The 15,639-nt window shown below is 46.0% G+C and overlaps 3 protein-coding genes across 5 annotated transcripts in view; all 3 read left to right on the forward strand.

Annotated features, from left to right (window-relative positions):
* LOC143955573 (zinc finger MYM-type protein 1-like) overlaps positions 1–12,688 on the forward strand; it is a 78,275-nt gene extending 65,587 nt beyond the window's left edge. For all 3 annotated transcript variants that reach the window (XM_077465654.1, XM_077465652.1, XM_077465651.1), the window contains 2 exons: positions 3,707–4,231; positions 10,680–12,688. In XM_077465654.1, the coding sequence (XP_077321780.1) occupies positions 3,707–4,231; positions 10,680–12,085 (1,931 nt within the window). In that variant the 3' untranslated portion in view covers positions 12,086–12,688. The remainder of the gene's footprint in view (positions 1–3,706; positions 4,232–10,679) is intronic.
* Positions 48–2,012, forward strand: LOC143955744 (uncharacterized). Its single transcript, XM_077465865.1, has 2 exons — positions 48–1,739; positions 1,902–2,012. Exon 1 carries the CDS (start codon positions 173–175, stop codon positions 1,733–1,735), a length of 1,563 nt encoding a protein of 520 aa, XP_077321991.1. The 5' UTR covers positions 48–172; the 3' UTR covers positions 1,736–1,739; positions 1,902–2,012.
* On the forward strand, positions 4,240–9,926 carry LOC143955391 (uncharacterized; the record flags this gene model as incomplete). Its single annotated transcript, XM_077465447.1, has 1 exon — positions 4,240–9,926. A coding segment is annotated over one exon (1,053 nt), but the record flags the coding sequence as incomplete, so codon positions are not given.
* Positions 12,689–15,639: the final 2,951 nt, after the last annotated feature.

A 15,639-nucleotide genomic window follows, 5' to 3' on the forward strand; every position in this document is an offset into this window, starting at 1 on the left:
CCCAAGGATGCTGGGGGAAGACACAGTCCCAGAGGTCAACCAATTGGAGGGAGTTGCAGGCAGTCTGGGAAGCCTTAAGGGTGTTCGCCAGGGATCTGAAGGACCACCATGTACAGGTCCTCTCGGACAGTATAGTGACGATTTCCTACCTAAACAAGCAGGGAGGAACAAGATGCCCGTCCTTGATCAAGCTAACAAGTACGATCATGCATTGGGCAGAAGAAAACCTAAAATCGCTTTCAGCGGTCCATCTAAAAGGGGTGGACAACCACCTGGCGGACTTTCTGAGTCGACACCGGGTGTACGAATCAGAATGGTCACTAAACAGGGAGATTTTCCAGATGTTAGTGCGCAAATGGGGTCTTCCGGAAGTGGACTTGTTCGCCAGGAAAGCGAACACCCAGGTCCCAGTATACTTTTCCCTAGAGAGGGAGGCAGGGGCAAAAGGGATAGATGCTTTGGCACAAAGCTGGGCTTTTCACATTTGCTACGCCTTCCCCCCATTCAAGTTAATTCCTCTAGTCCTGAGGAAATTTTTGCAGGAACAGACCACATTGATACTAGTGGTTCCGTACTGGCCGAAGAGACCATGGTTCTCGGTGCTGCTGGGCCTGACAGACGAACCTCCCCTCATACTGCCCGAGAGGGAGGATCTGCTGTCTCAGGGTCCAGTTCTGCTACAAGAACTACAGACCCTAAAGTTATCGGCCTGGCGTCTGAAGAAAGTCTCTTGAAGTCTAAGGGACTCTCAGATAGGGTAATTAAAACACTTCTTGCTAGTAGGAAGAAGGTAACCCAAGCAATTTATGTTAAATACTGGAAAGTTTTTTGTTCATGGTTGGACACTAAAAAGGTGTCTATAAGTATCCCGACAGTCTTGGAATTTTTACAAGACGGTGTGGATAAGGGGCTGGCCATTAGTACCTTAAAGGTACAAATTACGGCCCTGTCTGTTTTTTTGGATCAACCTCTGGCGATAGACCCGCTAGTTAGCAGGTTCTTTAAGGGGTTGACCAGGATTAAACCTGTTCCTTTCAAAATTTTACCCAAATGGGACCTGTCAATTGTGTTACAGGGATGGGTAAAAAAGTCTCTGGAAGAAGAACCTTCCTTGAGATGGATCACGCTTAAAACGGTGTTCCTAGTGGCTATTTCCACAGCCAGACGCATTAGCGAGCTTCAGGCACTTTCGGTGAAAGAGCCGTTTTTACAAATTTTTGAGGATAGGCTGGTGTTGCGCACGGACCCTGGGTTTTTACCCAAAGTAGTGACAAAATTCCACAGAACACAGGAAATTGTTTTGCCTTCGTTCTGTGGGTCTCCCACTAATCCTAAGGAGGTTGAGTTCAGCCAACTGGATGTGAGAGCCTGTGTCTTACAATATCTGGAGATGTCAAAAAACATTAGAAAATCAGATGCATTATTTGTTTTACATGCGGGTAAAAAATTGGGGTCACAAGCTTCAAAAAATACAATTGCAAGGTGGATCAAACAAGCTATTGTAGAAGCCTACAAAGGAATGAAAATGGAATGTCCTTTTTCCCCCATGGCTCACTCCACACGGGCGCTATCGACCTCATGGGCAGAGCGAGCTGGAGCAACACCAGAACAAATTTGTCGAGCAACAACTTGGTCAAGCTACTCGACGTTTATGAAGCATTACAGATTGGACCTTATCTCAGCGCAAGACCAGGCGTTTGGGAGAAAGGTCCTTCAAGCGGTAGTCCCCCCCTAATCTGGTAAGTTCTCGTTGATCCTCTCTAGTGCTGTCCTGGACAGACGACTAGAGAAAACGAGAGTTAGACTTACCGGTAACTCTGTTTCTAGGAGTCGTCCAGGACAGCATGGATTCCCTCCCTATATGCTGTTATAATGCTGGACAAGTGTTTTTGTCGTTACAGAAGCCGTTTCCGGGGAAGTTCTCGTTTACAAGACTGAAGGGGAAGGGACGGAGACCGCCCTTTAAAGATCTGGTTTGTGTTTCCTGCCTCTGGAGGTGGAGCCTATCTCTAGTGCTGTCCTGGACGACTCCTAGAAACAGAGTTACCGGTAAGTCTAACTCTCGTTTTCATTAAGTCTTCTCTTGGTTGTAGACTTTGACAACGATACTTCTACCATCTGGAGAGTGTTCTTGACTTGGCTAGATGTCATGAAGGAGTTTATCTTCAATATTAACCACTTGCCGCCCGCCCTATAGCAAATGGACGGCGGCAAAGTGGTTTCATAATCCTGACCGGACGTCATATGACGTGATCAGGATTATGAGCCGCTGCGCGCCCCGCGGCGATCGTTGTTGCGGGGTGTCAGCCTGACACCCGGCAACTACGATCTCGGTAAAGAGTCTCCGACGGAGACTCTTTACCACGTGATCAACCGTGTCCAGTCACGGCTGATCACAGTGTAAATAGGAAAAGCCGGTGATCGGCTTTTCCTCACTCGCGTCTGTCAGACGCGAGTAGAGGAGAGCCGATCGGCTGCTCCTCTGACAGGGGGGGTCTGTGCTGATCGATTATCAGCACAGCCCCCCCCCCCCCGAGGATGCCCACACTGGACCACCAGGGACGCCACCAGACCACCAGGGATGCCAAGGACAATGTATGCCACCCTAGACCACCAGGGATTCTAGTCAGTGCCACAATGGATGCCAATCAGTGCCCATAATGGATGCCAATCAGTGCCCACAATGGGCATCACTGATTGGCATGCATTATTGATTGGCACTGATTGGCATCCATTAGTACAATATATTATAATACAATGCCGCCTATCAGTTCCCATCTGTGCCGCCTATCAGTGCCTACCCATGCCCACCTGTGCCGCCTACCCATGCCCACCTGTGCCGCCTAACCCATGCCCACCTGTGCCACTTATCCATGCCAATCCGTGCCAATTTGTGCCACCTATCAGTGCCCATCCGTGTCGCCCATCAGTGCCACCCATCAGTGCCGCCTATCAGTTCCACATATCGGTGTCCATCAGTGCCACTTCATTGGTGCCACCTCATCGGTGCCCATCAGTGCCGCCTTATCATTGCCCATCAGTGTAACCCCATCAGTGCCCATCAGTGAAGGAGAAAACGTACTTATTTGCAAAGTTTTGAAACAAACAAAAAAAAAAATTTTTTTTTCAAAATTTTCGGTATTTTTTTATTTGTTTAGCAAAAAATTAAAACCGTAGAGGTGATCAAATACCACCAAAAGAAAGCTCTATTTGTGGGAAAAAAATGATACAAATTTCATTTGGGTACAGTGTAGCGCGACCGCGCAATTGTCATTCAAAGTGCGACAGCGCTGAAAGCTCAAAATTGGTCTGGGCAGGAAGGTGTTTAAGTGCCCCCCCCGGTATTGAAGTGGTTAAAGGAATTCTGCAATCTTTTAGCAACAGTTGTCTTCTGGGGTTGTCCAGGTCTCTCTGTGTTGCCGAGCTCCCCAGTTCCCGCCTTCTTTTTAAGCTTCTACCGAATCGTTGATTTTTGGCCTCTCCTCACATTTTTGCTGTCTCTGTGATGGGTTAGGTTTGATTTCTCAGGCTAATGATTGTACTGGTGGCTCTTCGGAGCTCTTATTGAGAGACCACAACAGATTATCGAATGCAATCTCAACATTTTGTGGTCAGATGTTTAGTCTTAGATGAACACACGTGATTTTTTTGAATGTAAGGTATGAAGAACACGTCTAAAACGTATTTTAAAATTGTTTTTCGACAGGTGGATGCGATCTCCAGAACATCTCTGAGGGAAACCCTAATTTACCTTCAAATTGCGATGCAAATGATGACGTCACACAACAATTTTCGGGAGAAAACTTTATTGTTCAGACTACACAGAGAGCAATGGATCCCTCCAATCCTCAGGAGGCATCTGATGTATCACTTGATGGAACTCCAGAGACTCCTCATCTAAGATCTCAAAGTATGGCGAGATCAACAGATCCATCTAATCCCAAGGAATCGTCCTCAAGACATGAAGGAGCGCACACGGGAGAGAGTTCATTGTCATGTTCAGTGTGCGGGAAACCTTTCACTAAAAACAGTGCGCTTCTTAGACATGAGAAAAGTCACGCGGGCGAGCGTCCCTATTTATGCCCGGAGTGCGGGAAATCTTTCACTAGGAAAAAAGAATTCCTTAGTCACCAGAAAAGTCACACGGGTGAGCGTCCCTTTTCATGTTCAGAGTGCGGGAAGTGTTTCCATCAGAAAGGGAGCCTGGTTACACACCAGAGATGTCATACAGGTGAGCGTCCCTATTTACGTAATAGTTTCAGTAATAGACAAGTACTTCTTACACACCAGAGAAGTCACTCGGGAAAATGTCCTTATTCATGTTCAGAATGTGGGAAAAGTTTCCCTAAGAGAAAAGACTTTCTTAAGCACAAGAAAATTCACATGGGTGAGCGTCCCTATTCATGTCCAGAGTGCGGCAAATGTTTTGGTAAGAGGCCAAACCTTCTTGTACACCTGAAAATTCACACAGGGGAGCGCCCCTATTCATGTCCAGAGTGCGGAAAATGTTTCATTAAAAGGCCAAACCTTATTGTACACCTGAAAATTCACACAGGGGAGCGTCCCTATTCATGTTCAGTGTGTGGGAAATGTTTCAGTCACAAAGCACGCCTCCTTAGGCACCAAGCAAGTCACACTGGTGAGCGCCCCTATACATGTCCAGAGTGCGGGAAGTGTTTCGTTCTAAAAGCAGACTTTCTTATACATCAGAGAATTCACACTGGCGACTGTCCCTATTCATGCTCCACGTGTGGAAAAGGTTTCACTTGCAAAGGAAACCTTATTAAACACCAGAAAATTCACACGGGTGAGCGTCCTTTTTCATGTCCAGAGTGCGGGAAATGTTTCGGTCAGAAAGCGAGCCTTCTTAGACACCAGAGATCTCACACGGGTGAGCGCCCCTATTCATGTTCAGAGTGTGGGAAAGGCTTCATTGAGAAAGGAAACCTTGTTGCACACCAGAGACGTCACACGGGTGCGCGTCCTTTTTCATGTTCAGCGTGCGGGAAACAATTTTGTGATAAAGGGGACCTTAATAGACATCAGAAATGTCACACTGATGAGCGTCCTTATTCATGTTCAGAGTGCGGGAAATCTTTCGATCTAAAACAAAAGCTTGATAAACACCAGAGAGTTCACACAGGCGAGCATCCTTTTTCATGTTCAGAGTGCGGGAAATTTTTTATTAGGAGAGCGAACCTTCTCAAACATCAGAAAATTCACACCCGCTTACAGGGCGGGGGGAGTGGGAAAAACAGGCGTGATAGGTTTGTAGACTTAGAAAATCTATAGAGGTATATCGGGAAACTTAACCTCAGATTATCTGGGGGAGTATATACTCAGGCGTTGCCCTCTGTGTACCCCCCCCCCCTCACTAGCACTAGCCCTCTCCCCTCCCAAAGCACCCCCCAGCACATATCTGACCCCACCCCCCCACTATCACTAGCCCTCTTCCCTCCCAAAGCACCCCAGGACATATCTGACCCCCCGCACTAGCACTAAACCTCTCCCCTCCCAAAGCATCCCCCCAGCACATATCTGACCCCACCCCCACTATCACTAGCCCTCTTCCCTCCCAAAGCACCTCCCAGCACATATCTGACCCCCGATAGAACTAACCCTCTCCCCTCCCAAAGCATCCCCCAGCACATATCTGACCCCACCCCCCACTATCACTAGCCCCCTCTCCTCTCAAAGCACCCCCAAGACACATCTGAACCCGCCCCCCCAGCCCTCTTCCCTCCCAAAGCACTCCCCCCCCCCCAACACATATCTGACCCCTGATAGCACTAACCCTCTCCCCGGCCCAAAGCACCCCCCTCTCCTCCCAAAGCACCCCCAGCACATATCTGACCCCCCCCCCCTCACTAGCACTAACCCTCTCCCTTCCCAAAGCACTCCCCAGCACATATCTGACCCCACCCCCCCCCACACTATCATTAGCCCTCTCTCCTCCCAAAGCACCTCCCAGCACATATCTGACCCCCGATAGCACTAACCCTCTCCCCTCCCAAAGCATCCTCCCAGCACATATCTGACCCTCCCCCCCACTCACTAGCACTAGCCCTTTCCCCTCCCAAAGCAAGCCCAGCACATTTCTGACTCTGCCCCCCCCCCCCCCAGCACTAGCCCTCTCTCCTCACAAAGCAACCCCAGGACATATCTGACCCCCCACACTAGCACTAACCCTCTCCCCTCCCAAAGCACCTCCCAGCACATATCTGACCCCACCCCCACCAACGATCCATTACCATTACCAACGATCACATATATTTCACACATAATTTTTCAGTGTTTTTGAGTTCGAATTCGTTATCATTATCTATTACTCTAATGCCGCGTACACGCGATCGGAATTCTCGTCGGGGGGGAAAAAGCTCTGATGGTTTTCCCGATGGAATTCGGCTCAAGCTGTCTTGCCTACACAGGGTCACATCAAATTCCGATCATTTAGAATGCGGTGATGTACGACGTGACTAGAAAAAGGAAGTTCAACAGCCAATAGCTTCTGTCTCATAGTTGAATCTGAGCAATGCGTGATTTTTGGCGTGTCGGCATTGCATACACACGATGGGAATTACTGCTAGAAAGTTTTTCCGTCGGGAAAATTGAGAACATGCTATCAGTTTTTGGCTGGTGGAAATTCGGACAGCTAAATTCCGATGGAGTGTACACACGGTCGCATTTTCCGATGAAAAGCTCTCATCGGTCTTTTTCTCGCCGGAATTCCGATCGTGTGTACGCGGCATAATACTCATTACACCGTCTCGTTCCCCCCCCCCCCCCTCCCTCCTCTTCTTTTACTCTGTCATTCCATCTACCGAGGTATATATCTGCCCATGTGGATTCTCCACCTCGTCAGTGCTCCTGCACATGATGCGTTAAGCGTTTGCGAGTTCCTGAACCCAGCAATCCATTTCAAAACTTGACCAAACACCTTATTCCCCTGTCTTAGAACCCAGCAACTTTTGTCTATTTCCAAATGTTAAGAAATGTCCTCAAAGGACACAGATACGATGATGTTCTTGGACATCCAGCGTGCCGTGACAAAGGGGGAGGTGGGCGACTTTGAAAGTGACAACAGCTGGTAGTGTGCGGGTAAGCTAACTTTTTTTTAAATTATTTTATTTTTACAGTCCATTCCAGGAATTAATTTGTCACGCCTCGTATAATTCAAAATAAAATCGAAGCATTTTAAACTTTTTAATTATGCAAGATTTGGTTTCAATTAAAGCACCATTTTATTGTGCGTGGATTTGTAATAAATACCTGTAATGAAAAATAAATGCTGTACATATTCTGATTTTCCAGAATAAATAAGAAAGCTCCTCACCTTACTTGATGTTCTGTTCTGAGTCCATTTCTTTGGTTACAAATGACCATAAATTTTGGAAGATCTGTGATTTGGAAGAGGCTCAGATCATAGAGAGTCGTCCATTGGGGGTTCACTGGTGAGAAGGAGAGTCCAGAAGGTTTGGTTCCTATTCCCATTGCTGCCATCTTGGTTCTCCTCATGGTTAGAGTGATTAGGCTTCCTAATTTCATATTCATTGGTCTTCATCCTTGATTTAGAGGCCATCTCCATCTGTGACTTAACGAATATGAGTCCGGTTGTCAAACGGGGGCAAAAAATTGTATTGCCCTCTTATAGGGGTTCATCCATTGGTGAGAAGGAGAGTCCAGAAGGTTCGGTTCCTCGTGTGTATCGGCTTATATTACGTGAAGTTATCACATAGAATATTCCCATTGGCTCCCTTATTTCATATTCATTGGTCTTCATCTGTGATTTAGAGGCCATCTCCATCTGTGACTTAACGAATATGAGTCTGGTTCTCAAATGGGGGCAAAAAATTGCATTGTCCTCTTATAGGGGTTCGTCCATTGGGGTTCCATTGGTGAGAAGAAGAGTCCAGAAGGTTCGGTTCCTCATGTGTATCGGCTTATATTACGTGAAGTTATCATAGAATATTCCCATTGCTGCCATGTTGGTTCTCCTCCTCATGGTCAGAGTGATTAGGCTCAATGTACTTGGTTCTCCTCCTCGTGGCCATAGGCTTGGGGCTTCTAAGTAGTTTTCTAGCAAAAAAAAAATGTTGTAAACAACACATCTAACAATTAGGTCCTTAAAGTGGTTAAATAGGTGGTCAGTGAGAAGAATGCTCCTTACATTACTAGCCACTGGCAAGATGTTCATTACATTGTTGATCAGTGTGAATAACGTCCCCCTCATTGGTGATCAGTGGGAAGAATGTCCCTTTCATTGGAGGTCAGTGGGAAGAATGTCCCTTTCATTGGAGGTCAGTGGGAAGAATGTCCCTTACATTGGAGATCAGTGGGAGGAATGTCCCTTACATTGGAGATCAGTGGGAAGAATGTCCCTTTACGTTGGAGATCAGTGGGAAGAATGTCCCTTACATTGGAGGTCAGTGGGAGGAATGTCCCTTACATTGGAGATCAGTGGGAGGAATGTCCCTTACATTGGAGATCAGTGGGAGGAATGTCCCTTACATTGGAGATCAGTGGGAGGAATGTCCCTTACATTGGAGGTCAGTAGGAGGAATGTCCCTTACATTGGAGATCAGTGGGAGGAATGTCCCTTACATTGGAGATCAGTGGGAAGAATGTCCCTTACGTTGGAGGTCAGTGGGAAGAATGTCCCTTACATTGGAGGTCAGTGGGAAGAATGTCCCTTTCATTGGAGGTCCGTGGGAAGAATGTCCCTTACATTGGAGGTCAGTGGGAAGAATGTCCCCTTACATTACTAGCCACTGGCAAGATGTTCATTACATTGTTGATCAGTGTGAATAACGTCCGCCTCATTGGTGATCAGAGGGAAGAATGTCCCTTTCATTGGAGGTCAGTGGGAAGAATGTCCCTTTCATTGGAGATCAGTGGGAAGAATGTCCCTTTCATTGGAGGTCAGTGGGAAGAATGTCCCTTTCATTGGAGGTCAGTGGAAAGAATGTCCCTTTCCTTGGAGGTCAGTGGGAAGAATGTCCCTTTCATTGGAGGTCAGTGGGAAGAATGTCCCTTTCATTGGAGGTCAGTGGGAAGAATGTCCCTTTCATTGGAGGTCAGTGGGAAGAATGTCCCTTTCATTGGAGGTCAGTGGGAAGAATGTCCCTTTCATTGGAGGTCAGTGGGAAGAATGTCCCCTTACATTACTAGCCACTGGCAAGATGTTCATTACATTGTTGATCAGTGTGAATAACGTCCGCCTCATTGGTGGTCAGTGGGAAGAATGTCCCTTTCATTGGAGGTCAGTGGGAAGAATGTCCCTTTCATTGGAGGTCAGTGGGAAGAATGTCCCTTTCATTGGAGGTCAGTGGGAAGAATGTCCCCTTACATTACTAGCCACTGGCAAGATGTTCATTACATTGTTGATCAGTGTGAATAACGTCCGCCTCATTGGTGGTCAGTGGGAAGAATGTCCCTTTCATTGGAGGTCAGTGGGAAGAATGTCCCTTTCATTGGAGGTCAGTGGGAAGAATGTCCCTTTCATTGGAGGTCAGTGGGAAGAATGTCCCTTTCATTGGAGATCAGTGGGAAGAATGTGCCTTTCATTGGAGGTCAGTGGGAAGAATGTCCCCTTACATTGGTGATCAATGGGAAGAATGTCCCTTACACTGATGACCAGTGGGGAGAATGTCCCTTACATTGGTGGCCAATTGGAAGAATGTCCCTTACATTGGAAGTCAGTGGGGAAAATGTCCTTTTAATTTGGAGTACTGTCCTTCCTAGAGAGGCTCTCAAGTTATTTCTTGTTTGTTGATCTTTCTACCTTTCACTTTTGTCACACAAGTGAAATGCATGTTCAGTTGGGTCGAAGTCGGGTGACTTCCAGTATTTACTTAAATCTGAGCAGATACACTTCATAATTAATTCTGCTGCTTCTCTCAGCAGTCATCATCATCGTCATCATCATCGTCATCATCATCAATAAACACGAATAACCTCTCTGGTATCCATATATAGCCCAGCCTCCATCATGTTCCACATATGCTGCAGAATGCTTCGGGTCACGAGCCATTTCTCCATATTCTTCTCTTCCAGTCATTCTCATACATGTTCTCTGGACAGATGAACCCGATAAGGTGGATAAGCTTTTGGGGAACATTTCCTGCAAACTTTTTACCTTCCTATTCTCAAGGCTTACCAACTTGTAGGAAACTTGTGGTGAACCTTCTGTATTGGCTTTCATGAAGTCTTCTCTTGGTTGTAGACTTTGACAATGACCCTCCTACCACCTGGAGAGTGTTCTTGACTTGGCTAGACGTCCTGAAGGAGTTTATCTTCAACATTTAAAGGACCTCTGCAATCCTATATAAGAGTTGTCTTCTGAAGTTCTCCAGGTCTTCTCCAGGTCTTCTCCAGGTCTTCTCCAGGTCCTCTCCAGGTCTTCTCCAGGTCTTTCGGTGATGCCGAGCTCACCAGATCATTCTTTCTTTTTTAGGCTTCGTTGATTTTGGCCTCTCCTCACATTTCTGGTGTCTCTGTGATGGGTTAGGTTTGATTTCTCAGCTCTTCGGATCTCAATCTTGAGAGACCACAGCAACCGACTACAAAATGCAAACTCAACATTTTGTGGTCAGATGTTTAGTCCTAGATGAACGCACATGATTTCTGAATGTAAGGTATGAAGAACACTTCTAAAACATAAAAAAATTGTTTTCCAACAGGTGGATTCGATCTCCAGAATATCTCTGAAGGAAATCCTAATTTATCTTGCAATGCAACCGATGACATCACGCAACAGTTTCCGGGAGAAAACTTTATTGCTCAGAAAAAACAGAGAGCAATGGATCCCTCCAATCTCCGGGAGGCATCTGCTGTAACTTCAGATACTCATCCAAGATCTCAAAGTATGGAGCGATCAACAGATCTATCTAATCCCAAGGAATCATCCTCGAGACATGAAGGAGCTCACACGGGAGAGAGTTCATTGTCATGTTCGGTGTGCGGGAAATGTTTCACTAAAAGCAGTGCACTTCTTAGACACGAGAAAAGTCACACAGGTGAGCGTCCCTATTCGTGTGCAGAGTGCGGGAATTCTTTCACTAGGAAGGAAGAATTTCTTAGTCACCAGAAAAGTCACACGGGTGAGCAGCCCTATTCATGTTCAGAGTGTGGGAAGTGTTTCAATCAGAAAGGAAGCCTGGTTTCACACCAGAGGTGTCACACGGGTGAGCGTCCCCATTTATGTTCAGAGTGCGGGAAAAGTTTCAGTAATAAACAAGTACTTCTTACACACCAAAGAATTCACACAGGGGAACGTCAATATTCATGTTCAGAATGCGGGGAAAGTTTCCCTCAGAGAGTAGACCTTCTTAGGCATCATAAAGTACACGCGGTGGCGCGCCCCTATTCCTGTTCAGAGTGCGGGAAAGGTTTCATAAAGAAATCATACCTTCTCGTACACCAGAGGAGTCACACGGGTGAGCGTCCCTATTCATGTTCAGAGTGCGGGAAATGCTTCAGTCAGAAAACCTCCTTCCTTAGACACCAAGGAGTTCACACGGGTGAGCGTCCCCATACATGTCCAGAGTGCGGGAAATGTTTTGTTCTAAAAGCAGACTTTCTTTTACATCAGCGAATTCACACAGGCGACTATCCCTATTCGTGCTCGGAGTGTGGCAAAGGTTTCACTTGCAAAGGAAACCTTCTTACACACCAGAAAATTCACACGGGTGAGCGTCCTTTTTCATGCTCAGAGTGCGGGAGATCTTTCAGTCAGAAAGCGAGCCTTCTTAGACACCAGAGATATCACACGGGTGAGCGCCCCTATTCGTGCTCCGAGTGCGGTAAATGCTTTACTGAGAAAGTAAGCCTCGATAGACACCAGCGGCGTCACGCGGATGTGCGTCCTTTTTCATGTGTAGATTGTGGGAAAAAATTCTATGAAAAAGGAGGCCTTGATAGACATCGGACAATTCACACGGGCGTGCGCCCTTTTCCATGTTCGGAGTGCGAGAAATCTTTTGTTCGGAGAGTAGACATTCTCAGACATCAGAAAACTCACACTGGCTTACAGGGCAAGGGGAAGGGGAAGGGCGGGGAGAGTGGGAAACCCTCAAAACAGGCGTGATGGGTTTGTAGACCTAGAAGGCCTCGAGATATAGGTACACCAGGAAACTTTTTTTGTAATTCCCTCAACCTCAGATTATTATCTGGGTGGGTAGATACTCAGGCGTTCCCCTCTGAGTGCCCTAAAAATACTAAATTGTGATTCGACGGCTATGTGTCCTTCAGGGAATGAATTATAGTTATATGGTCCCTCAGAAAAACACACCCATTCCAATGACACACTAATTGTGGTAATCCATGGGCAATATGGCAACACATGAGCAATCCTGACAGCCAGATAGGCAACAAGGGTGAGTAACATAATGGAAACCATGACAATGCCGATACAACCGTAGCAATACACCAAAGAAGCAATGGCAAAACGTAGCGGAGACGAATAATGGAACGTCCAACCCAATCATGACTTCTCCTGCATCAATGGAACTTTTTATAAGTTTAAAAATAAAATCTAAATATTTTTCACTTTAATTGTGCAAGGTTTGGCTTCCATTAAAGCTCCATTTTATTGTGTGTTCATTTGGTATAAATACCTGTAATAAAAAAAAAATATATATATATATATTCTGATTTTACGAAATAAATAAGAAGGCTCCATTCTTTACAATGTTCTGTTCTGACTCCCTTTCTTTGGTTGCAAATGACCATCCTTGTTGGAAGATTGGTGATTAGAATAGGCTCGGTTCATAGAGAGTCGTCCATTGGGGTTCCATTGGTGAGAAGGAGAGTCCAGAAGGTTCGGTTCCTCATGTGTATCGGCTTATGTTTTAAAGACACGTGTAGCTTTCACACAGGATATTCCCATTGCTGCCATCTTGGTTCTCCTCCTCGTGGCCATAGGCTACATCATTTCATTTTCATTGACTTCATCAATGATTCCTTGGTGGCCTAAGGAATATTTCAGGGTCACATAGTCAAATGGGGACACACAAATGTACTGTCCCTTTTATATTGGTGCTCAGTAGAGAAAGGCCTGTTACTTTGCTGGCCACTGGCAAGAATGTCCCTTACAATGGAGGTCAGTGGAAGAATACCCCTTATATTGGTGGTCAGTGGGAAGAATGTCCCTTACATTGATGATCACTGACAAGAATGTCTACTACATTTGTAGTCCATAAGTGCAGTCTCCTTTATATTAGTGGTCAGTGAGAAGAATGTTCTTCCTTACACTGGTGGTCAGTGGCAAGAATGCCCCTTATATTGATGGCCAGTGGCAAGAATGTCTCTTACATTGGTGGCCAGTGGAAAAATGTCCCTTATACTGGTGGCCATTGGGAAGAACATCCCTTACATCACTGGCAAGAATGTCATCTACATTGGTAGTCAATGAGCACAATCCCTTAGTGGTCCGTAGAAAAAATGTTCCTTATATTTGTGGTCAGGGGCAACAATGTCCCCTTTATTGGTGATCAATGAAAAATGTCCCTTACATTGGTGGCCAGTCGAAAAAAACGTCCCTTACATTAATGATCACTGGCAAGAATGTCAATCAGAGCAATTTCCCTTACATTGGTGATCAGTAGGAAGAATGCCCCTTACATTAGTGGCCAGTGGGAAGAATGCTCCTTACATTGGTGGTAAATAGGGATGAGCTTCGAGTTTGAGTCGAACGTAAGTTCGAGTCCAACATCGGCTGTTTGATCGTTCGTCGAAGATCATGGGCCATTCGCACCAAATTCAAGCGGTCGTGTCACGGTCCATAATGCACTGCGCAGTGGTTTGCTGGCTGATGATTGGCCAAGCATGCACTATGACCTGCATGCTTTGGTCAATAACAGCGCCGTAAGCAAACAGAGCCATAATTGGCCAAAGGCAGGGTGCCTTTGGCCAATTGTGGCTCAGGGGGTTAAGTACACGCCCCACGCTATATAAGGCCGCCTGCACGTCGGCCCTGTGTAGTGTGTTCTGGCATTATAGAGAGAGAGAGTGTGTCATTTTATTTACTTTTTGCAGGCAGTTTATTCAGTTAGGTATGTCTCACTGCAGCCCGTTCCTGCTGTACTATTTCTAATCTACTTCAGGCAGGCATTTGATCCAGTTTAGCTAGATCTCACTGCTGACTGTTCCTGTTGTTCTGTTCCTAATATACTACAGGCAGGCAGTTCATTCAGTTAGCTGCAGTATATTCAGTACTGTATCCTGTGCAGCTAGATCTCGCTGCAGACCGATCCTGTTCTGTTCCTAATATACTACAGGCAGGCAGTTGATTCAGCTAGCTGCAGTATATATTGAGTACTGTATTCTGTGCAGCTAGATCTCACTGCAGACCGTTCCTGTTGTTCTGTTGCTAATATACTACAGGCAGTTAATTCAGTTAGCTGCAGTATATATTTAGTACTGTATCCTGTGCAGCTAGATCTCGCTGCAGCCTGTTCCTGTTGTTCTGTTCCTAATATACTACAGGCAGGCAGTTCAGTTAGCTGCAGTATATTCAGTATACTGTATCCAGTTTAGCTAGATCTCGCTGCAGACCGTTCCTGTTGTTCTCTTCCTAATATACTACAGGCAGGCAGTTGATTCAGTTAGCTGCAGTATATTCAGTACTGTATCCTGTGCAGCTAGATCTCGCTGCAGACCGTTCCTGTTGTTCTGTTCCTAATATAATACAGGCAGGCAGTTCATTCAGTTAGCTGCAGTATATTCAGTATACTGTATCCAGTTTAGCTAGATCTCGCTGCAGCCTGTTCCTGTTGTTCTGCTCCTAATATACTACAGGCAGGCAGTTGATTCAGTTAGCTGCAGTATATTCAGTACTGTATCCTGTGCAGCTAGATCTCGCTGCAGACCGTTCCTGTTGTTCTGTTCCTAATATACTACAGGCAGGCAGTTGATTCAGTTAGCTGCAGTATATATTGAGTACTGTATCCTGTGGAGCTAGATTTCACTGCAGACCGTTCCTGTTGTTCTTTTCCTAATATACTCCTGAGTGAAAATGGGGAATACAGGAATAACATCAGTAAGTAAAGTACAAATGACACAAACATATATTCTGTACATTTAACACAACCTAGCTGTAAGTCCCTACAACTAACATTCCATACAAGCAAAACCAGAGCATTGCCCCTGGGGGAGGAATACTCTGCTTACCGCAGGTCTTCATCTGTTTCCATCGATGAGGATAGACAGCCGTCACATCCCAGAGTTTCCTAAGAGAAGACAAAACAATATACAGACTAACTAACCAACTGACTAAAATGTCACTCAAAAGGAGTCTAAGAGACCTCCTGCAGGATGCAACCTGGACAGACATGCCAGTCGCGAGGCATATATGCCCGTAGGCCAATATACTTTCTGTTTGGCTCCTAAACAGAAGTCTCTATTTATTTTATTTTTTTCTCTTAGCGAAACGTATCAAAGTGGAATGGACAAGGACAGTACACTCTGATGTCCATGGCTTGTCCTCGTCAGGCACCCTGAGCTTCCCTATAAAACAGTCATTGGGAAGACCCACCCTAACCCAGCTGCCCTCCTGCAGTCAATATGGGTAAATTCAAACACATCTGTGACTACCTCAATGGTAGTCCTGCCCACAGATAGAAATGTGGGTCCGGCAATCTC

Source organism: Lithobates pipiens, unplaced genomic scaffold, assembly GCF_037356315.1.
Source record: "Lithobates pipiens isolate NorthernLeopardFrog02 unplaced genomic scaffold, aLitPip1_a1.2 Scaffold_35, whole genome shotgun sequence".
Taxonomy (NCBI): domain Eukaryota; kingdom Metazoa; phylum Chordata; class Amphibia; order Anura; family Ranidae; genus Lithobates; species Lithobates pipiens.